Genomic DNA, 22881 nt, shown 5'->3' with positions numbered 1-22881 from the left:
ACACAGCAACCCTACCTACCAAGAGAGGGATGGGCTCCTTAAAGACGGGACGGGATGAATACTCATTGCGAATTCACCAATTCCGAAACAAAACAAAATGGGCAGAGTAAAAACACAAAACACCAAAATAAAATAACTAAATCCAGCCAAATCTGTGATGCCTGGTGTAGTCTCCATTCTCAAAGACTAAAATTTAGCCCGAGGCAGTGTTTATAGCCAATTGCGGGGTTATAGCTACCACGAGGTTCATTCTTACGGGAAACAAAAACAAAAAATAAAAAGCGAGCACCATCTGTTTCCAATTACTGTCAACGCGATAATTGGAGACAGAGGAGGTTTAAGCTCGTGCCCGAGGATCCTAGGCCATCCAACAAACAAGGCAGGACAATCACCCACCTTGCACCAATTGCATGCTGTGTTTTTAAAAAACACACATGCGCAAGCCAATTGCGGGGGCTCAGAAAAAAAAGCACACGCACGAGCTTGTGTTCAGAACTCAAAAGCCCTTACTTAATGCCTCGCAGAGGAGCGCATGCACGCTGGCTCAGGCGAGACCTAAAAAGAGAGAGGATGACAGGACCAGTGACCAGTTGTCCAGAGCTAAAGATTTCCAAGTACACAATGAGCAGAAGTAGTTTCACATAAAAGAGAAATAAGCCTTAGGTTCAGCTTAGGCAAGGAACCTATCTTTTTTTGTAAACAAAGCAAATAGGTTATGAAAGTTTAAAATTGATAAAAAAATAAAAATACCGCAGTGTAAATGTGATTTGCATGTATTTGCAAAAACAAAAAATAAAACCAAAATATAAAAGTAAAGAAGAGACTTGTCCACCAGCCTAAATACTGATGTGGACTACTTTTCTTTGGTGTATATGTACTTGCGAAAGTCCATCAATCACAGTGAAGAGCACCAATGGCTGAAGCCGGCTGTTCCATTGCCACATATTGTATGTTGAGGTAGGCAAATCAAAGTTTGACTGACACTTGAACAGACCAATAGATGATGAGGGCTAGCTGAAATCTCCTGTATCTATATGGAGATGGATGCATTGTATTATGAATCTTTGGCAAAACAAGAGAATTGTGAGACTTCTCAAACTGTCCCTGGGCGATAAACAAAAACACGCTGGAACCTCCGTGGAACCTGTGGTGGTAGGCTTAATCAGAAAAACCCTCCTTCTACTCCTTCCTCTGAAAGCAGGCAGATCTATTTCAGCAGCTGTGTCATTAGTAACATCGTGAAATCCCTGAAATAGCCTTTAGCTAAAGGTAGAGTAGCAGGTGATAGAGACTTCTGAATCCTCCTATTTTGTAATTGGACTTCAAATACAGCATGGGCCAATAACACTGAAGCAGATCTCGAATGGTTGTCATAGGCAGCTATGGCAGGCTGTATACAGATTTACAGATGGGTAGCTGTAAATAATATGGTTGTTTTCGACCCAGGAGTTGCAAGAGATATCAGACAAATAAAGTGAGGGAACCTTGAGTTGTCTATGATGTCACATGGTACCCTGATGTGGAAAACACACTGACAGCTAACCATGTATAATGTATTTATGTATGGTCCTCTGATGTTAAGGTCATGACTAGGGCATACTTCGAGACAAAGTTGTCATCTTACGTAAAGGCATGGGTTTAATTTGAGGTTTCATGGACATGACCAGAACATTGTTCTGGATACGCTTCCCTCACCAACTTCTTCATTTCAACTGTGGTGATTGGCCAATGAAGTGCAGATCTGTCCTCTCAGTAGTCACATGAGCGGGATACGAGACGAGCAGGTGGAGAGACGGTGAGATGGTGCCGTGCTGTGCGGAGAGGTCGGATCCGGGAGGAGAGCACAGAGCACTTCTACTGGTGGTGGATTTTCCAGTTCAAAGAGTCGTCATTTCTTTGGCGTTTCTGTTGCTCGGCTCAGCAAAGAGCAGCAGGGGAGTGGCTGCCAGAGAGGCAGTGTAAGGTGAAGCGGCGAAGAGAGAGGCAGGACGAGCAGCGGGGAACAGGAGTGGAATGCGGCGGCATGATGGAGCTCCGCATGAGATATTCTCGGCGCTCTCAGGGTAGCCGTTTCCCGACATTGCTGCTCCCCGCTGCCACAGCCATTGCTGCCGCCTCAGCTGCCACTGATTGATTGAAGGCACCAGTTTCTCCTTTCGCTCTCCACGTTGAACCATCCGGTGCTAACCGGAGCCTACTGGGATCGGCCTCTGGGAAGAGAAGAAAGTGGTGGACATGCTTGCAGGGACAACGCGAGTGAGTAACTCCTTTGTCCGAGAAGCAGATCCAGGTCCAGATTCAGTCCAGGTTTCCTGGTGCACCGGAGCAGCAGCGGAGGTGGCAGGACGCAAATAGCAGCAGCGGCAGTAGGTGGGGGTACCGGATTGCACTGTATCACCCCGAGTGAGCTGCGAGCGGGAGTTGGAACCAGAGAGGCGGGTGGTAGCTAAGGAGTTTACGTGGGGGTCTGCCCGGCCCTCGTTGCAGACCCACGGCTCCCGCGGCCCCGGCGGTTCTCCTAAGGGCCCCTCCAGCGGTTAGCGGAACCCCAGTGGCAGCAACGAGGCTCGAGCACTGCCCCCTGGCCTTCCCAATCTCCTCATGCACCATCATGCCCAGGCTGCCCTATCTCGTTGTTTATCCTGCAATCTTTACAAACAGTGGCCGGAATCAATCCCTGGTCTTGTTGCAGCCGCTGCTGCAGTACAGGCCAAGTCCACTTAGACCTCAGTGAGGCCTGGTGTGGCCGGCAGCCCCTTGCCATAGGACTTTCGGCGGCCATCTCGGCTGGAGCCACCCCGGTGGGAGAGCCGCAGTGGCACCCACGGCCAGGAGCGGAGGCTGCCAGGTCCATCATCCGTTGTCCTTGCCACTGTACAGAGGTGCAGCACTTCGAAGGTGACCGGCAGAGAGGTACGCTCAAGGTAAATGAGCGCTGTATGTCATGGGAAGCAGGACTGACTGCAGGAATTGCTCTGAATCGGCGTGCCCTCCCGGGGCCTTCCAGAGCCCCCCTTGAGGTAAATCCCTGAGCTAGTGACAATTGACCTTGGCCCGCCTGGGGAGAAGTTGCCTGTCTCGGCTCACCCCCAGAGGGCTAATATTTTGGGTGCGCTGCAGGGGGCCAGTGGTTTGCAGGAAAATCGAGGTACAAGGATTGGACCTCGGTGCTGGAAGCTGAGTGAACAGTTGGCATCCAAGTCCTTGGGCGGTGGTGTGGCTAGTGATGGTGTGGCTCAGGGAGGGAATAACCAGGTGAAATCAACTGCCCAAAGTCTTAAAAGCAAAACTAGTTCCCTCTCTTAACTACGGCCACCTAGTCTTCCCCGAAGCCTTCACCAAGTTCCTCACAAACCACCGAATTTCTGCCTATAAAAAGGTTCTAGGACTCCCACGACAGGCCAGGAAAGCAAGAGTAAGGTTGGAGCTGGGACTCACCCGTCCAGACATTACCTGCTCAGGGGATATTTAAAAAAACTATATTAGCACCCTGCGTGCTCCAGCAACCTCTCTGAAAACACAAATTAAAACAATCTTTGAAGAAGGTGGATCTCCATGGCAGGCTCAGCTGGCAGCAGCCACAAAATCACTAGAAATAGACGTTCAAAATGAGCACAATTTGAACATTCCTGTAACCGCATGGAAAATATCAGTAAATACACAGGTCAAGAAAATATCCTATGAAAGAGACCTGGAAAGCTTACACCATCGCCCCAATCTCTCATCACTGGACACTTGCTACATAGTGGGAATAAACCACAGCCTTATTTTGAGCAAAAACGGACAGTCCCGGCCCGGAAAAAAATCACCTACATGAGACTTCTTGCATTGCCCATTGTGGACTTAAACGAAGCCTGGGCCTGGAAGGACAATTCAGCCGCATGTCGACTTTGTAGTTACCATTGTGAATCCTGGCTCTATCTGCTGTGCTGCTGCCCAAAGTTAGCTGGCGAGTGGCACCAACTGGTACTTCCCATCTGCAGGTCTCACGGCCTTGTACTATGCAGAGAAGCCTCAGACCTGTGTGTATCTGCTAAAACAGCTCAAACAGTCGCGTGGCTAGGGAAATTTACAGAGTCCATCCGGGCCGCACTGTCACAGAAAATCGAGTTACAAAAAGAAACCAGCCAGCTAGCAAGCAAGAGAGACTTTGACAAAACTCCCCTCTAAGCTTTATGCACCTGCACTTTATTGTCAGTTTGGATAACTGTTTTTAACGTTTTAACTCCCTTATAGTTTGTAGCAATTTGTGTGGGTTTTTAACTCTTTTTCCTTTTGTAGATTATTGTAATGATAGTATATTGTAACAATTTTAATTAAATGAACAATAAAGCTTAATACAACTGTCCTCTGAGTAACAGTACATTCGGTGGCATCCGGGCCTCAGTTCTTTCTTGCCTGAGCTCCTCACCAAAGGCGGCATAAGGAGCAGAGGAGGAGGCAGCATCACAGTGATGGAGCAGGGAACAGTCATTTGCAGAATTGGCACCAACTGGGTTGGTATGTTAATGTTAATGTTAATGAGAATTTGTAAAGCGCACGTACGCCGATTGGCTTCATGGTGCTAGGGTTCAAAGATAACATTGAGGCAGAGACTAACCCTGGGTAAACAGCCAGGTTTTCAGGAGTTTTCTAAATTGGAGGAGGTTAGTGCAGGATCGAATTTCAAGTGGAAAAGTGTTCCACAATTTAGGGGCAAGAATGGTAAATCTGCGTCCTCCTAGGCGTACCCTTTTGAAGTCTGGGATGGTAAGGAGACATTGATGGGCGGACCTCAGGGCACGTAAAGGGGAATACCTGAGTATCAGATTATTGATGAACTCAGGGCTAGTGCCATTCAAGGATTTGAAGATAAGGCAACCCGTCTTGAAAGCGCACCGCTGAGCAATTGGAAGCCAGTGTAGTTTCCTCAGCAGTGGGGAGGCAGAGTGCCATTTTGGTTGATGGAAAATCAATCGCACTGCCTGGTTCTGAACCAGCTGGAGACGCTTGAACAGGTAGTGAGGCATTCCCAGGTAGACGGAGTTGGAATAGTCTAGATGAGAGAGAACCGTAGAAATCATAGCTTGGATCAAGGCGTCATGGGTGAGGAAACAATGGATTTTCCTAATATTCCGCATCTGAAAAAAGCATTTAGACACCACGGCTCCAACCTGGGTTTTTAGTGACAAATCACTATCCAGCGTTACTCCTAGAGTTTTAGCTGAAATGGAAGGGGTAGGTGGAGGGCCGAGTTCTAGAGGCCAATAATGAGGGCCCCAGTGCTTATGGCTGTCCCCAGTAAGCACTATTTCCGTTTTCCCGGGTTTTAGCTTCAGATGATTGAGGTCCATCCAAGTTTGGATAAGTAGCATAGTATCCTGGAATCCCGTAGCAGCGTTGTTGGAACTATCAACCCTAAGGAGGAGCTGAAGGTCGTCAGCATAGTTAAGAACTATCACGTTCCTGTCTTTGAGTGAAGTGGTAAGGGCATGGGTGATCTGAGTATATATACATGAAAGAATATAACTTTTCTGAAGATGTACATCATAGCTCCAGACCTTGGGGATACCAGCAGAAAAATAATACAATTTATACATGTCTGCTAGGTAAGCGAGCCAAGTGACGGGCACAGTGGGTACAGTTAGAGTGCTGATAGGCAGTGCTCTGTTTGAAATGAGCCAAGCCTTCAAATGAGTGCCACAGCTCTCTGATGGAGCACTCTCTGCCAGAGTTCTTCAGCAACTGCAAATTTGCATGCATGTGTAGGTGTCTGTGTGTGCACATGGCCATATGTATGTGTGGAACGAGAACAAAGGTCCAGTGGGCTTTATTTCAATATCAATACAGGTATGAACAAATCAATGTATACCTGTGATTAATGTATTCTTCAAATACGGAAACCAGTGCAGCCAAAATGGAAAAATATTATATTCATTTATATCCCTTTGGTTCGTGTTATAATATAAAATGGTGCAGACGGCGCACTGCTCATTTCTTGTCCAGAGGAAACCCACGGGAATCGGAGTGAAGGTCAAAATGTCAACACTGTTGAAGAGATTGACTAAACTACATTGATTTCAAACACAAGGGACACATTTAAATTTGACTGTGTGATATTAAAGAATAGGGGACATCCCTTTTGTCTATGTATAAATCTGTATCATATTTTTATTGTTCACAAGCTGCACCTATGTGCACTGCATGTCCTTTGTTCCTATTTTAAGTTATACCCTAGTTTCAGTTTCGGGCCGAAAGTGTTTGTGCTGTGTGTTTTGTATGTATATGCATATGGGTTTGCTGGAACCTGGCCCTTGCATACTGGCGGGTCTTTGTAGCATGTTGGTGTAAACCATGGCCCAATGGTATCCACACTCAGAAAAATGCTGGCCTTAGCATGTTGGTGCTGACTCCTGGCCTATTTAGGGCATCCATGGCACGATGATGATGCCCATCCTTGGAAAAATGCTGGCAATGGCATATTGATGACAATTATTGGCCAACTGAGGCAACCCATGGCATGATGGTGCCCAGCCCAGTGCCGGCCCTGGCATAATGGTGATCATTTTGGGCTATGGTGGGCATGGATTGCATAATGGTGCCCAAGTATTTCCTGGCCTCTTTTGGGGATGCATGGCACGAGGATGTTCACACTTGGGAAGGTGGTGACCCTGGCGTCATAGTGGTAATTAGTTGCATATTGCTGAGATCTATGGCATGATAGAGAGAGAGAGATAAATAGAGCAAGCGCTAGAACGAGCAAGAAAGACTGAGAAAGGGAATAAAAGAGCGGTCGCCACTAGGTTGTTATAGTTAAGAGCGTGTTTCCATAGGAAATGGTTTTTTTGTGTTGTTAAATCTTTAGCGCCATTCGATAAATCTCCATGAAACTTTCGCAAAGTGTGCTATACTTTGACTAGCTTGTGCAGGGAAAGATTAGGGGCGATTGGTCAAGCGGGGCGAGAAATTCATTTTTACATGGGAACTTTAGACACAGCTACAGCCCAAACCGCTGACTGGATTTACACCAAATTTAGTAGGAAACTAGATTTTGGTCCAGAAAGAGTGCTTTTCAGTGTAAATCCGTTCAGCAGTTTGACAAAAATGAAGGTTACTTTTTTTTATATATCATGCCATGGAGGACCTGCGAAGCCGACAGATCACATCCTGAGATCTGCTTGACTGTCACCACCTCAACCAGAAAGTGGTGGCAGCCATCTTAGGACTTGGGAAACATTGCCAATGTCAATAGCTCTTATAGGCGAGACCTATTTGCTTTGCCAATTCTTGTTGAGGATAGCGGCATGCATAGGCATTGGCATGCCATTCACCCATGTGCAGACAAGCTCCTGAGCGAGTGCACTCCCGCACACAGGCTCAGAGTTTTAGCGCACCCAGACATCCATCCGAGAAGATGAATCTATGTCAACAAACTGACCCCCCAGGCCTGGTGTTGGGGTCCCTGAGGACTACACTTGGGACTAAGAAAAGTTTTTTTTTTTTGCTGCAAATTTGCGGAGGATACCCAAATCCACAGTTAAATAAAAAAAAAGACAGCACAGGCTCCAGCCTGTTTCTTATTAAAGAACCACCGGGTGAGCCAGAGCCGCGGGGGGAGGATACGTTGGGTATGTTTTAGGAGGAGGGGCTCACTGCCCCCCTCCCAAAGCCTTCACAAGTCCCTGGGAACCCCATCCCCCAGCACAGTATCTTAAAGGGGAGGGGGCACGCTGCAACCCTCCCCAAGCCTCCAGGAGGACCTTGGGACACGATCGCACAGAACCAATAAGTTAATTAAAGGGGAGGGTTGCATGGCACCCCATTCCCGAGCCATAGAATCGCCCTGAGGACACCATCTCCCAGGGCCGGCTCAGTGACTGTGTCCCAGAGTCCCCAACCCCCAGGACGCAGGAAGGGAAAATGCTACAGTTCTCTCACTAGGCGGGAGGCCAAAGCTACTCCCGCGTGGTGGGAGAACAGAGCATTCCCCTGCCCACACTCTTAGGCAGGGATATGCTTTCATTGCTCCCACCCCATGGTAGCAAAATAAAACTGATCCCCTGGGTTGGAGCAATGCCAGTTTCCGCTGCACCCGCAATGAGTGCAAGCTGGGAGCTGGCAGGGCTGCAGAGACCATGAGCCCCCCCCTGCAGCCCCCAATAAGGGATGGACTGTGTCATGCCCCAGATGGACACCGGGGTACACAGCTTACACATTAAAAAAAATATAAATGGGACTAGTTGTGACGTGCCCCGAGTGCCACTTTATCATTAAAAAAAATGCCAGTGGGCCATGGTGCTCCCCACATAGCCAAAAGAAATTATAAAGGTGTGCAGTGCCCCGAGTGGGAACCCCCTAAATTAAAAAAATGACGGCTGCCACTTGAAGGAGCCGGCATGGCCTCAGGGGCATGGGGCTCCTCCTGCGGCCCCTTATAAAAAAATTAATACAGTGGGTGTCCTGGGTGAGACTAAATAAAAAAAGAAAGAGAAATGTGACTAATAAATTAGTGGCCGCAGAACTTCATTTATTAGTCACTGCTCATTCAAAAAATGCCCCAAAATGACTTGGGAGGGATGTTTAGATATATTTTGATTTTGGTGATGTCTCTAGAAAGGGCAGGGACATCACCAAACTTATTTTAATGTAGTGGTAGGCTGTAGGAAGTTCTGCAGGCCCCCATCAACAATAGAAAATAAAAATGTAAGTCTCCTGGGTCATTGAAACCACGGCCCCAGGAGAATCTACCATATTTTTCCAAGGCATTTCCCAGGTTGGTGCTTTTGCTCTTTAGCTGGGATTGAAGTGCCACCTTGTGCTGGTTGTATGGTTGCAGTTTATGTGATACAGTGTATCCCATACAATACAAGGCCTTTGTGTGGTTGTTTTTATGATTGCATTTTTGGGGGGTGTAAAATGTTAAAAAGTAGAACTAAGAGATATGTTTAAAGAAAAAATTGTATATGTCTGACTAATTATTTTCAAATTTTTCACCACAAAATGTATTAATAAAAACTATGTAAAAAGAGCCATAGACATAAAGTTTAATAAAACGTTATCAAATATGTATAAGTAATCAATAATAATAAACATTGTGTTGTGTAAAATATACGTTGGATTGAAATTATTGATAATTTTTGGAGAAAGATAATAGATCTGCCATGCCCTGTGGCTACCCCCTGCTGCACACGGGCGAAGGCTGTATGCGGCAGAGGGTTGGCTTTACATATGGTAATAAAATATTACTTTGTGCTAAACAAAAAAACCTAGAAGTTCACTAAATAAGCCAACGGTTAAAGTGGGGTGAAATGGTCAGTAACAACATAACACTTTAAACTCTAAAAAACACAGAAATTCACCAGTTTTAGTTACAGTTATCGCAAGTAACAATAACTCATGCCCTAAGATAACCATAACTTGTACCCTTGCCATTCACTGCTAATTACCTCTCATATTACATCACTCATGACATCATGGATAATATCACTGCAGCAACATTATTGATGAGAAAACTGTGCATAGCGGGGGACGAGTTATAGTTACCCTAAACAAAAAAGAGGTGCCGTATTTTGCAACATGGGGGACCTAGACGAACACACAAAATAGTTTCAAAGAGGCACATTGTGTCGGTCATTGATTGCACAATGTCACCCAAAGTAATGTCCAGGTTTTTGTTTCTCTTCGTCAAGTTGCACAGTTAGCATGAATGAAACATGTTTTCTTTAGAGTACCTTGGAATGTGCTCTTACAGTAATGCATTCTGGAAAGCCGATCCATTTAATGTACAATAATTTTGCAGAAAGAAATAGAAAAGTGAATTTCAGAAGGTTAATCATTTTATACAGTTAAAACGTGTAGGAATACTTTGCAGTTATGGTATGTATTTCGTCGAAATGTACTAACCATGAGAACTGCAGAGGGCAGGTAAAATATCTGGGTGGGAATCCCAAGCTCAAACAGCCTCCTGTTAAATTCTGTCACATAATACTGTGCTGTCATTTGTCGTTCTACATCGTTGATGTGGTAAAATAGCTCCTTCTCTTCCTTATACTCCTTCCCAACATACCTACAAGAATAATGCAAACACAGGTATTGATTTATGGCATTCAGCATAGAGCTAGATTTTAAAATGGTAAAAGTGATACATTTTTAAAATATATTGTAAATTATTTATTTGCTGGTTTTATCTAGCAAACTAGACCCAATGGGTATCAGAATGCTTTACACAGTTTCAGGTCTCAGAAGAAAACATATAAAGGATTCAACTGAGTTAGTCATGGTGGGAATACATTAAACATTACACGATAATCAGTACTTACAAAGAGAGGTAGAGAATTTAATGGCGTATGTAAAATGAAGCTACCCAAATCTTTCAAAAGACTGCATGCATGGTACAAGCTACATGATATTTACAGAATAAGTTAGAGCTTGGTACAAGCTACTTAATTTTTATGGAATAATTCATAGCATGGTGTAAGGTACAGAATATTTACAAATTAAGTTAAAGCATGGTACGAACTACAGAATATTTACAAAATAAGGTATAGCATGGTACAAGCTTCAAAATATTTACAGAAAACGTTAGAGCATGGTACAAGCTACATAATATTTACAGAGTAAAACTGAGCATGGTGTAAGCCACATAATATTTACAGAATAGGTTAGAGCAGTCAACGTTACACACCAAGAAGGTAAAAAGGAGGACCCATTCATGCAGATTTGCTTGTACCCATGCCGAATTTTTCAAAAGATTGTACTTACCTAAGAATTGTGTGTTTTCTATTACATTGAAAAGTATGGACGGAATCGATTGCTGAAATAGAAACCTATTTATTTCTGCCTTGAAGACCTCATGTGACGTGTTTGTTCTGATATCGCTCAGGACAATACTCTTTCATCAGCTCCTTGGTACTCCGATTTTTGGAGATTGAAAAAAGACAATGCCAAGAATAAAGTGGAAGTGATGCTGAATGAATCATGAAAAAGCTAAAGCTAGTTCGTCTTCTGCTTACTCACCATATTGTTTCCAATGTATTACCGAATCACAGAACTTAACAAGAGAAATCTTTAAAATTATTGATAAATGTTCCAAACCAAGGGCATTTACATTGACCATACCAGTGTCTTAACATTATGTGATAGTCTAGCTTTTTATCATGATAAAATAAGTACAACACAAAATTCATTTGTGTAGATTCTGTCTTCCCTAAATTCCTCTGCTATGATGCCCTCTGCTGAACAGAGTTGATAGGAGTTTAGTCTAATATCTCTTGAATATGTCTCCAAATTGATCTACTCAGTTAAATCAGGATCACCACTCGATACTTGCCTTGAAAGGTGTGTTTATCTTTCAGCCTTCATGTTCGTACCATTAACAGCTGAAATGGTAAATCATTCCTTTCTAGGTGCTTCTGTACTAATCTGTTGAAAGCACTTTATAGTCACCCCGCTTCAAAAGAACCCAAGGGTTGGCCCCCATAGTCTAAATAACTACCAATCTGTTTCTCCCTTACCCTTTGTTGCTAAAATTGCTGGCAAATATATTAAATCACGATCCACAAAGATACTGGATCTTGCTCAAACTGGTTTTAAAGAGTCTAATGGCACAGAAGTAGTACTAACTGGATTAAAAACAAGCTCCAAATGTTTCTTATAAAGGCAGTTCTGCAGCCTTGATCCTTTTAGATCTTTCAGTTGGCTTCCATACCATGGTCCATTTCATACTGTAGAGCAGATTTGGGGAGATCAATGTCGGACACAAAGTCTTAACTTGGATTACTTATTTTTTGCCTGAGCCTAAACAAATTCTTAAACTCAAACATTTGTATCCTCAGACTGAGCACGACTATATGGTGTCCCTCAGGTCTCTTCTCTGAACCATGCTTAAAAAAAATATTTACATTGCAGTTTTGACAAAATTGATTCGTTGTTAGACCGTTTTTTAATAGAAGTTACTACGATGATACCCATATCATTTTATAGTTAGATTGAAATCATGAATCCCTTAGGAGCAACATACAGGACACTATGATTGTTATAATGAACTGGATGAGTTCATTTACTTCAAGACCATAAACCCTATACGACGGTGTCACAATGACAATATGTCATCAGAATTATGTGAAACACTCAGGGGTAGCTGTTCCTGAAGAGAAATCCGGCCAGATAGGCGTCGAAAAACAAAAGGGGAAGAGGGTATCTAAGGATGGAAGTATGGATCAGGAAGAAATTCCCTTATTTGGAAATGCTGCCCTCACACACCGGTGAAGGTGTCATGCTTAATCATTGGGCGTTTTTGCTCCTCGTGGGGTTGGCGCTGCAATACCCCACAGGCACCGCAAAAGGGCTCTTTGGCGGAGACCTTTTAAAGTAAAAAACGCCGTAGTGGTGAGTGCAAGTGGGTGGCGCTAGTTGTGATAGTGAGTTAAAAATATCAGGGTGGTGCCCAATATAAGAAGGTTTTTATTTGTGGGTCTACTGGATATTTTTTACATTAAAAAATCTCCGCAAAAACACTCAATGATGAAGCATGACACCTTCACGGGTGTGTGAGGGCAACTTTTCCAAATAAGGGAATTTCCCCCCGATCCATCCATCCATCCTGAGATACCTTCTTCTTCTTTTGTTTTCTGATGCCTAGCTGCCCGGATTCCTCTTCAGGAACAGCTAACCCTGAGTGTTTCAAATACTTGTTCTAGAGAGCTAGGGTAGTGGACCTCTTTTTTCCACTCCCTGCCCCTACTTCTGTGGTTTGTGTCGTCAGTTTGATGTCATCAGTGATGTGACTATTGATATCATTTTAGATGTCATTAATGATGTCATTTAAGATGTCATGTGTGATGTAATATGTGAGTTCATAAGCAGTGCATGGAGGGGGGCACAATTTAGAGTTAGCTCAGTAAATTAGTGTTTTTTTTAAATGACAGTTGAAATATTATTGCAAGGCCTAACTATAACGTCACATTAACCTTTGTTTTTTTCAGTCATTTTCTGTTTTTTTATGTAAGCTCAAATCTTAATGTCTTTCCTAAATGTAACATCATTATAACCAGAGTTTTTTGTGAATTTTATTGACTTTTGTTTAATAGCAAAGGAAGATATTATTAGCATACCTAACTATAATCTCACTTTAACCTGTGGTTCTCTCAGTGTATTTTGAGGTTTTTTTATGTTAAGATGATATTAACATAAATAACTGTAATGTCACTATAACCTTCTGTTTTTTTCAGTGAATTTCTCATTTTTGTTTTTAATCATATTTACCCATTTGCCTCACCATGCATAGCTTTTCACAGTATGTAGTAGGGGTTTGGCTGCAGGCCCTGGTCTGTAGCCAGGCCCTGCGGCCAAACCCTCATGGATAGCCAACCCCATTGATGGCAGAATAAGCCACAATTACAAGGCCTGCCATCTAATATTTTTGAAGAATGTCTCGCAGCCACTTTCATTTAAATGCCTTGCTTTGTTGTTTTGCATGGAAGTATTGGTGAATTTTTACAAGTGAAACCTAAAAATAGAAAAAAGAAAAGCAACACATCAGACCGAAGGGGCTAACTCTAATTTACTATCCTGATTGATGCCCTAAGACAAAGGAGTGATGCAGTTCCTGTGCTTTGAATGGTTGTCACACACTCGGCTTGTCTTTTCAACTCTTTGCTGTTGCAGCTCCATGGTATTCATCTGTACTTAAGTTAAGTTCTCAAGGTCAAGAAGGTTTAAACACTTTGTCTTATCCATGATGTACTTTAATGGATGTATAGGATCAGTGTTGTGGTGTTGACTACAGGGTAGAGCTGTCTTTGCTAGATGTTCTTTTGTCATTCTCCTAAGATACCAGAGAAACACCTGGCCACTTGTGAATGTTTTGAGACCCTGGAAGACCAGGAGCTGGTACATGAGTAAAAAGTAAGGTAAAAACCTCTGTTTCTTTTATACCACTGCAATTATGCCTCTGCTTGCCTTGATATTTTGGGATAGTTCATACAAATCTAAAATACTTTTCAAAGTAATTTTTCTTGTTTTTGCTGTTTTACGTGTGCAGTTATTTTACTTGGCCATAACATAAAAATACTGGTCCTGTGTTCTACTTGAGATTCCACAGCAAGCACACGCAGGAGCCGCAATGCACAAAGTGAGCCTCAAATGTGCTACAATCCCCAGAACATAACATGACCAATGGCTGCTGTGGCGCATGTAACTAGGCCATGTTTGCAATGCAATCCATAAAACATTCACTAGCGGACTATGATAACTCCCACACAGGTTCACTCTGTGCAGCTCACAGTACATACTACATGCGGTTGTTTTCTTGCTCTTGAGCTGTGCATCCAGTAAAACACCTGCCTTGGGTGCCCACTGGACTGTTTAGTTCAATTTCCCTGTTGGTCTCAATGTGGTTTAAACACCTCATCTTTGATTGCACTTTGCACTTTTAAACCATTTACTTCAGTCTGCATGAGAATTTTCTTCTAGAATATGGTTGACTCTATGTGGATATATGCCCGGGTTTATGATTCTCATGACTGCGTTGGATGGTGAGCGGTTGAGAGGATTGGGATTTCTGCAAACTTGTGAACTTTCATCTGGAGAGTACTGCTTGTCCTCATCAGGGTCTTAATTGTCTGACGAGTACATTGATTATGTTGGTGCTTTGTATTGATATTTTCAGTTTTTTCTTTTCCTTTGCAGCCCGGAAATGTACTTTAGTGAATTTGCCACACGTTTTCTTGTATCGCTTCTACCTGGGTTTCCACGATGACATTCGGAGATCGGGTAATTGGAGGTCTATTTCCTTAGGCAACCTGAGTTAATCTTACAGGTTAGTTCTAGAAGACCACAAAAATTCACAATTATTAGAATTTTGTTTCAGCTCTTATTTAAAAAGATAACTGTGATAAAGCCATCCTTATTGCCCTGATCACTCCATTTTCTGACTGATACTGGTGGTAACTGTCTCCGACTGCGCCCTGGGCTTTGCTACCCAGGCCCAAGGCCAGTGCTCTGTTTAAAAACGTATATAGTAATTAGGTGTAATTACAATTGGTACTGACAACCTACCTGTAGGTCCCTAGTGGTGGGAAATGTAAGTGTAGGGGTCCAGCAAATTTCATGCACTGAAGTGTGCACTGCTGTGTTGCTTGCTATCATTTTAAAAGTCAGCCCTGCTTTTCAATCTGCTTTTAAACTGAAATTATATGCAAATTCGACTTTGGATTTAAAGGTACTTCAAAAGTATAAAACGACCTTATTTTTACATATACATCACCCCCTAAGGTCTACCCTAGGTTTGCCCAGGGTAAGGTGCCATGTAAAAATAAGCAGGGGCATTTTTTATTTTTTTATTTTCCCTGGTGTAGAAAAACTGCCAATTCACTTTTTCCCCATTGTAGCGTTTTAGCTCCATATGCTAAATGGGAATACTGTAATACAGTGTACCAATTGCTAGGAGTGACCTAAAATATTATTTGAAGGACTTAAATGACTGGTAATGATCAATCCAATAACTTGCCACTGTTCAATGTATCATACCTAGTACAGAAAAGAGGTTATAGAACTTTCTTTTCTGTGAGCCAAAATTCAGCCTTCTAGCAGCCTCTCCTGATTGACCAGCCTAACAGGCTTAGCCAAACTGCTTTGATGATGTGATAAGTGGCCTGTATAGAGACAGGTTATCTGATGGGGGGGGGGAGCTCTGCAGCTGCAGAGAACAGGCCAGGAAAGGGGCTGGGTAAGCAACTTCGGTTTCAAAGAGAGCAGGACATTAAGGCATGCAAGCCAGACCTACCTTCTCCTCCTGTACCCCCAAGCCAGATGGAAGCCCCAGGAATGGAATTTGCAGGAGGTCAAGAAGGGCAGTGTTAAGGGAAATGAGCCACACCAGAAGGGTTGACTTAGCCAGATCTTACTCTCAAGGAGAGAAATTCTCCATCTTGAATAAAGTACTGTGCTTTGTGGGACAAGAATATGACAAACTTTGGAGGAAGGTGTCATGCTTCTGGGTGGCACCCTGTATCCCAGTGGTCAGAGGAGCCCCCTACTTGTTGCCCCAGAACATTGGATGAATATGTGAGAGTTGCATAGTAACTCAGATCTGCTGTCTGAAACTACAAGGAGAAGAAAGGCTGCCTTGCTGGACCCTGGGCTACATCAAGAGGACTACACTCAATGACTGCACCTACTGCACACTAAGGAACTACAGCCCAAAGGACTTTGTCTTGCTTTAAAAGAGAAGGAGTGAACTCCCTTAATGCAACAGGTTAAAAGAGCTCCACCTGCATCATCTCCAGTGAGGAGAACCCAGCTGAGCACCTTCAGCTGGACTTTATAGGATTTGGCCAGGTGCAGTGTGGGAACTGTAGTCCCAACTTCTGAGGAGCAAATCAGAGACACCGTAACCATGGATTATGTTTGTGGACACTTTGATCCCCCAAAAGGAACATCAGGAAGCACCTTCTGAAGTTTGGAGAACTTTTGTGAAAAACCTCCACAAGTGGACCGACCCGATGTCGAGAGTCAAGCCAACTACATCTAACTAAGACCCGGACTGGATTTCAGGTTCATTCCGCTGAAAGCTCCGCAGGTCAGGAGTTGACCGGGGGCTCCTGTGGAACCAAGCCGACAAAGCTGCTGTGAATCCAGCCTGCAGAAGAGGCCCGCTCTACGTCAGGAGAAAATGCTCCCCAAAAGTTTCTAAGTGCGAAGGTAAAATTCTGACCGGGGCCTCACGCTTAGTGTATCTGACCAGGGCTTCATCGCGGACAGCTTAAAAATTTGACTTTGTCCTGGTCAAGCATGAGCAGATGTTCCAATTCGACACTATACGTTTTTAAGTACTAGAAAGTGTCTATTCTTTAAAAATTCATATCTCCGGTACCCTACATTGGATTTTTGTTGTTTTGGTGTCATTTAAAAGATAAAGGTATGTCTTATTTTTGTAAATTGGTGTTGAATTTTTATTGAGTGTTATGTCTTACTTATTTAATGTATTGGTGTTTTTAAATGCTTTATACACCTGTCTCCTAAGTTAAGCCTGTCTGCTCGTGGCTAGCTACCAAGGGTTGAGCAAGGGAATAACTTATTGAGACCTTGACTGGACCTTATATTGCGTTGGTGGCCTTATTGATAGTGCTAGGTGCATACTTACCCCTACCCATAATCCACCTTCCAACAATTTCCTTGTGTCAACAGTGACATTACATTTTAGAATAGTGGTATTTACACACCTACCTGTTTTGAGTTTTCCAGGAAAGGGCAACTGTCCTACCATGCAGTCTGAAAGTTTAGTTGAAATGTTTTCTAATCACTATATGTATTAATCCATTAGTAGTGACACCAGGATTTGGTGCTGCAACATTAAAGGTGTCAATACCTGAAGTACAGAACCAATAATTCCCTCACTATGCAACCAAGGGTTAGGAATTCTATAATATAAGTTAGTGGATACTTTACCTTCCAAGAGTTTCATCTTGGTGCAAACAGTGGATCCAAAATGCATTCCTCTGTTTGCCTGGCTTGTCCACAGTGAGTCTGTCTCCGATATGCACAATTGTTTCCTGGGCTGTCCACAGACCAGACTTCTTGGAGTATTTCAGGAGGAGAGCATCTACAAATAACAGATGTCACATGTATTTATTTATTTGACATTTTTATATAGCACAGTTGCACTTGTCGGTAGAAGTGTGCTTTACAGATTTAACAACAGAATATACGTTCTTAATGATTGTCTTACTGAATATCAAAGATGGACAAAATATCGAAGACTAAAATATCGAAAGGTAAGTACATGAAGCTGAAGTATAGATTTACTATTTGAAACTCCACAGCTATGTCCCTTGAAGATATGCATATATTCAAGGTACATATGTGAAGAGTTAGGTATAGAAAATCTATACATACTTACCTTTCAATATTCCAGTTTCGATATTTTGTCCTTGATATTTCCAGGCCACGATATTTCGTCTTTGATATTCGGAGAGGCACACTAGCAGTAAAAGGAATGGAGTGAAGGAGAGTTGGTTGGTAGAGTGTATGGGGTTAATTATACAGTGCAAAACCATGGGATTAGTAAACGTTCAGGTTCAATAGCAACAGAGATGGGAAGATTTAAGGATCACTTAGTTTCAATGTTTTTGTGAAGAGGAACGTTTTTAATCCCCTTCTATAGGTGTGTACCTTTCAGAATAAAATCAACAGAAGGTACAAAATGCTGAAGATTACCTTCTTACTTTTTGCAAAAATGGAGATAAGCAACCACTGACCCTTTTAGAAAGCGACATTTTTTAAAGCTTTTGATTAGGATTTTACATCCTTCTTAAAAAAATCCAAAATACCGCAAGTGTTCACTTAGGCCTTTGTTTTTAATTTGTTGTCGAACCGTGTAAACTAGTGGCTAGTAACGGCTTACGTGAATCGGCCTGGCACTGAATGCGTATGTGAATGAGGAAAAGAGGCCCTATGGACCACAGTCCAAGTGTCATTCCACAGAGTTGGCGGAAACTTAAGTAGAATATAATGCCAACATACATCTCAGTTTCATGGGGAAATCAGGAGAATTCACTACTGAGTGATGTGTCCAGTATGGACACCCATAATGTAATGTTATGTAAAAAGTTACTCACTAGTAAGGGCCATCTACTGACATCTGCTGAGGGAGAACACTGAAACACATCCCAGAGGGATAGACTCCAGCCCCTCCGAACGTATAATTGGCTGTACTCTGCTAAATTATTCAAAAGTGTTACTTGGCAGCTGGACATGATTTTTTCATTTCCTAGATCTTTTCCAGTAGAGTTTAAGGGTGGGGAATCGTACAGAATCAGTAGTCATAGCAATGATGGGTGATCTCCTCAGATGTATGACATCAGCACTATCATGCTAATAGACTTGTTAGAGGCTTTTGGCACAACTTCTTATGACATCTTATTGGATGCCGGATGGAAATGAGGATTGGAATGGACTGTGCTTCATGGGGGTCCTACTCCATCTAACCACTAATAGTGTGTGGCTATCATTCTTTTTACATTGGCTGGTCACCCTGTGGAGTTCTACAGTGTGCTCACATATTGAAGCTGAAATAAAGTCATAACTTTATCAACCTTGGATCTTGTAACCAGTGCTTCACGTGCAGCTGCAGTCACTTTATCATCGCTTACAGCTGTAGAATTTATTTAGGTCTACCCCAGTACCTTATAAACTATGTACATAGGTTTTAAGATGCAAATACATTGGCTCCCTGAGAATGAACAAATGTGTGGATGATTTTATTTGCACTTTTGACGTTGTGAGCATTTTGGCTAGACTTTTCATGAATAATAGCTAAAATCCAATACAACTACATTTAAATAGTGACAACATTAGAAAAAGTCACTTAGGCATTAGTGCAAAAGGAAGTTATCCAAAAGTAGATGAGAAAATAGATGTTAGAGTGCCAAATAACAATGATCAACCATTCAGATAGGGACAGGAAAAACTCTTTTTTGTATCCCATCAAGCAATGGGTCAAATAATTTCACATGAATACTGGGATTGATGAGGAAATTATGAAACCATATGCAAGCTAATCTCATAATACATTTTTCCTGTGTTTCAATGCTTTCATTATATCTACCACAATGGTCCTCAAGAAGGTTTAGCATAGAAATATTTCAGTGGCAAATTCCATCTTTGTGAATATTGGCCACAAATCTTAATTTCCTTAGGTGACAAAAGACTTGGGAGAGTAACAGAAAATGTCTTAGAATATGTGTCGGCCTGATGAGACAGCTACGAAAACTTGCCCCCCTTCTCACATTCGCCACACTCAGAATGGCCGTATCGGCCATGATAGTGTCACGACTAGACTACGGCAACTCCCTGTACATCGGCCTCCTGGAAAATTTGCTGGCCAGACTACAGGTTATCATGAATGATGCGGCCAGATTAATCTTTAGATTGCCTAGGAGGGCTCACACCACCCCCCTCCTACGTCAGTTGCTCTGGCTCCCGGTTAGGCAGAGAACCAAGTTTAAGGGCCTCTGCATTGCGCATAAAGCCATCTATGGCCAAGCCCCAAATTATATTAAAGGTCATTTAACCCACTACATTCCTAGTAGGGTGCTACGGTCCTCAGAGGCCAGCTTGCTGGCCTGCAGCCGCATCAGCCTAACCTCCAAAGGAGGAAGAGCCTTCTCAGCCTCCATTCCTCCACTTTGGAACAAGCTGCCGGAGTACTTGCACAAGGAACACACCCTTCTCCTTTTCAGGAAGAAGTTAAAAACAGTCCTTTTCGCAGAAGCCTGGGGCACACCGTAATCAATAAACATCCCCCCACGTGCCAAGGGTTGGCTCTCTCTGACAGCGCTTAGAGACCTGACAGTGATAATGCGCTCTACAAATGCGAATTACAATTACAATTACAAATTCCCATGGTGACCTACTTATGTCTATAGTTTTTTGAGACTCACATCTTCATCTGCAGTCATTATGACTGGCACCCCTGTCTATCTGGCTGACAAGCTCACCACCTCAGGTGGCTCTCAGCACACCCGTAGCCAGGAGACCATCAGACTGGGAATGAAGAATTGAAAAAAAAGACAACAAGTGATCTCTGTTTATGCACCAAAGAGTGACATTCCTGTATTGATTATAACCTTCCCTCCAAACCTTCTCCAATTTATGAAAGATCTGAAGACACATCTCTTTAAAGTACACAATGCAACATCATAACGAAAAAGCAGTCCATCTTCACTATTCCCTCCTAGTCATTCACTCACTGTATTCTTACCTTGGAACCTGTACCGCACTCTACTACCTTTTGTCCACGTTTGTGTTATACAAACATCATGTACATGACTGGTACAATTAATGTCTATCAAGATAATGGGTCTGTAAATTCGTACTGCTTTTGTAGGTATTTTCTTATAAATGTGTAACCTCCAGCGCACTTCACCTGATGTACAAAGGGCGGTCCTTTACAAAAATAATTAAGAAGAGTTGACTAGTTGAAGTTCCATACTGAGGGGAGCAGGCAACAAAAGAAAGGCACACAGAATCTAACCACTACCCAGACGCACATCGCCTAAACCCAACATCAGCGACTATCCCGGAAGCGACAGCAGGGCAGTGGATCAACATGGGGCGTCAACGCAACACAGGAGCCTCGCAGACGCCGGCCCACACGAGACAGACCTCCCCAGATCCCAAGTCTGCCCAATCGGAAGCGGAAGCTGCCCAAGCAGTGTCCATGTCAGACAAGCTACATAAGGTGCTAGCGGCCATTGAACATTCACCATGGACGATAGATTTGGAGCGCTAGCCACGGACCTTAATCTACTAAGGGATGATCACTGGAAACTAGTGGACAAAGTAAAACAAGGAGAAAAAGCGTTCCAAACCATGGTACCCCAAGTGCAGTCACAGCAAATAAAACCTGAAAGACCTGCAATCAAGAGTGAAGATCCTGGAAGACAGAGCTGATGACCTGGAAGGGCGCTCCCGCCGTAGCAATATACAAATTCTGAATTTACCGGAAGGAGCAGGGGGGTCCGACCCCATACAGTACATCGAAATATGGCTCAAAATTTCAACCAGGAGAAGGACCTGACCCCTTTCTTCTCTGTGGAAAGGGCGCACCGGGTCCCGGCCCGCAACCCGCCCCTGGGATCGCCACCTAGACCGTTCCTACTAAAGTTGCTACATTACCAAGACAAGGGCACTGTCCTTCGGGCTGCTAGACAACAGGGGGCGCTCTGGGTCGAGAACAAATAAGTTATGCTATTCCCGGATTACTCCCGAGCAGTCCAACGACAAAGGGCCACTTTCCTGGACATCAAACGCAACCTGCGACAAAAGAACATACAATACGCTCTCCTGTTCCCTGCACGCCTAAAAATCATCCATGATGGTACTACACACTTCTTTACAGATCCCAAGGAGGCGAGTGACTGGGTGGACCAACGGTTATCGGGATTAGACAGCCAAGATGAGACACAAAGACATCGACCTTCAAGACACCAACGTCGGCAATACAGGACAGTCACCCTAAAACAACTGAGCCTGCGGCCAGGAACCACTGCAAAGAACTCACCAGACCCCGAGCAAATAATAGCGGAACGGAGGAAAACACTGCAAGCGGCAATAGAGTTGGGATCGACACTGGAGAGCTCCGACGGAGAAAAGGGACCACACATCTTCACATCAGAAGAGGAAGCCAGTGACACGAACACCTCCTGTGATGGCTCAATAACACCTCCACTGGTAACTCCTCAAACGGCGGACACACTGCTATGATAGACAATGCAGTACACGGCAGGAATATGGTGATGTTCTCATCGAGACCCAAGCATCCAGTAAGCGGACATTGTCACAGACTCGAGAGATGCCATGGAAAGGCGAGCTAACTATTGAAGGACTGTACATCGGAATGAGGTACCATGTAGGGAGAGAGGTGGGAGGTCCCCCCGCAGGAATTTCATTTATATTGTCCTACTGCGGGCAGCTGTAAGGACAGTGGCTGGCAGACAAGACAGGCAACCCCCCTCAACCAACGCACTAAGGAAAGTGCATCATGTTTAGTTTGGACGTGTTGCCCGAGCGATAGGTCCTCCAAGTTGAGAATATTTCCCATTACTTAGTTATACCCCTTCCCATACCACACGTTCCCAAATAACCCCTAGCAGGGCATACAGGCGGGACAACGAATTGCATACAGATGGTTGGTATATTAGACAGGGGGCACAGTGGATAGACCCGGCACCAAGACCAGATAGTCTACATTCTAAGAACACAATATTATGACCCACAAGATTCCTGATACAGACATAACGATTCTCACATTAAATGTCAGGGGCATGCATACAGCGCACAAACAATACGCCGTATACGCATATATAAAGAGGCAGCAAGCACAGATAGCAGGAGACACAC

General features: G+C 43.5%; 1 protein-coding gene across 1 annotated transcript in view; it reads right to left on the bottom strand.

Moving 5' to 3' along the window:
- The window catches only part of ALPK1 (alpha kinase 1), a 348019-nt gene that overhangs the window by 25758 nt on the left and 299380 nt on the right, over nt 1-22881 (bottom strand). The window contains exons 13-14 of the mRNA XM_085641431.1: nt 17428-17581; nt 9883-10045 (exon numbers count right to left, since the gene is read on the bottom strand). Coding sequence (XP_085497557.1) covers nt 9883-10045; nt 17428-17581 — 317 coding nt within the window. The remainder of the gene's footprint in view (nt 1-9882; nt 10046-17427; nt 17582-22881) is intronic.

This window comes from Triturus cristatus, chromosome 2_2, assembly GCF_964204655.1.
Source record: "Triturus cristatus chromosome 2_2, aTriCri1.1, whole genome shotgun sequence".
NCBI lineage: Eukaryota > Metazoa > Chordata > Amphibia > Caudata > Salamandridae > Triturus > Triturus cristatus.
This window is presented reverse-complemented; position numbering and strand designations above follow the sequence as displayed.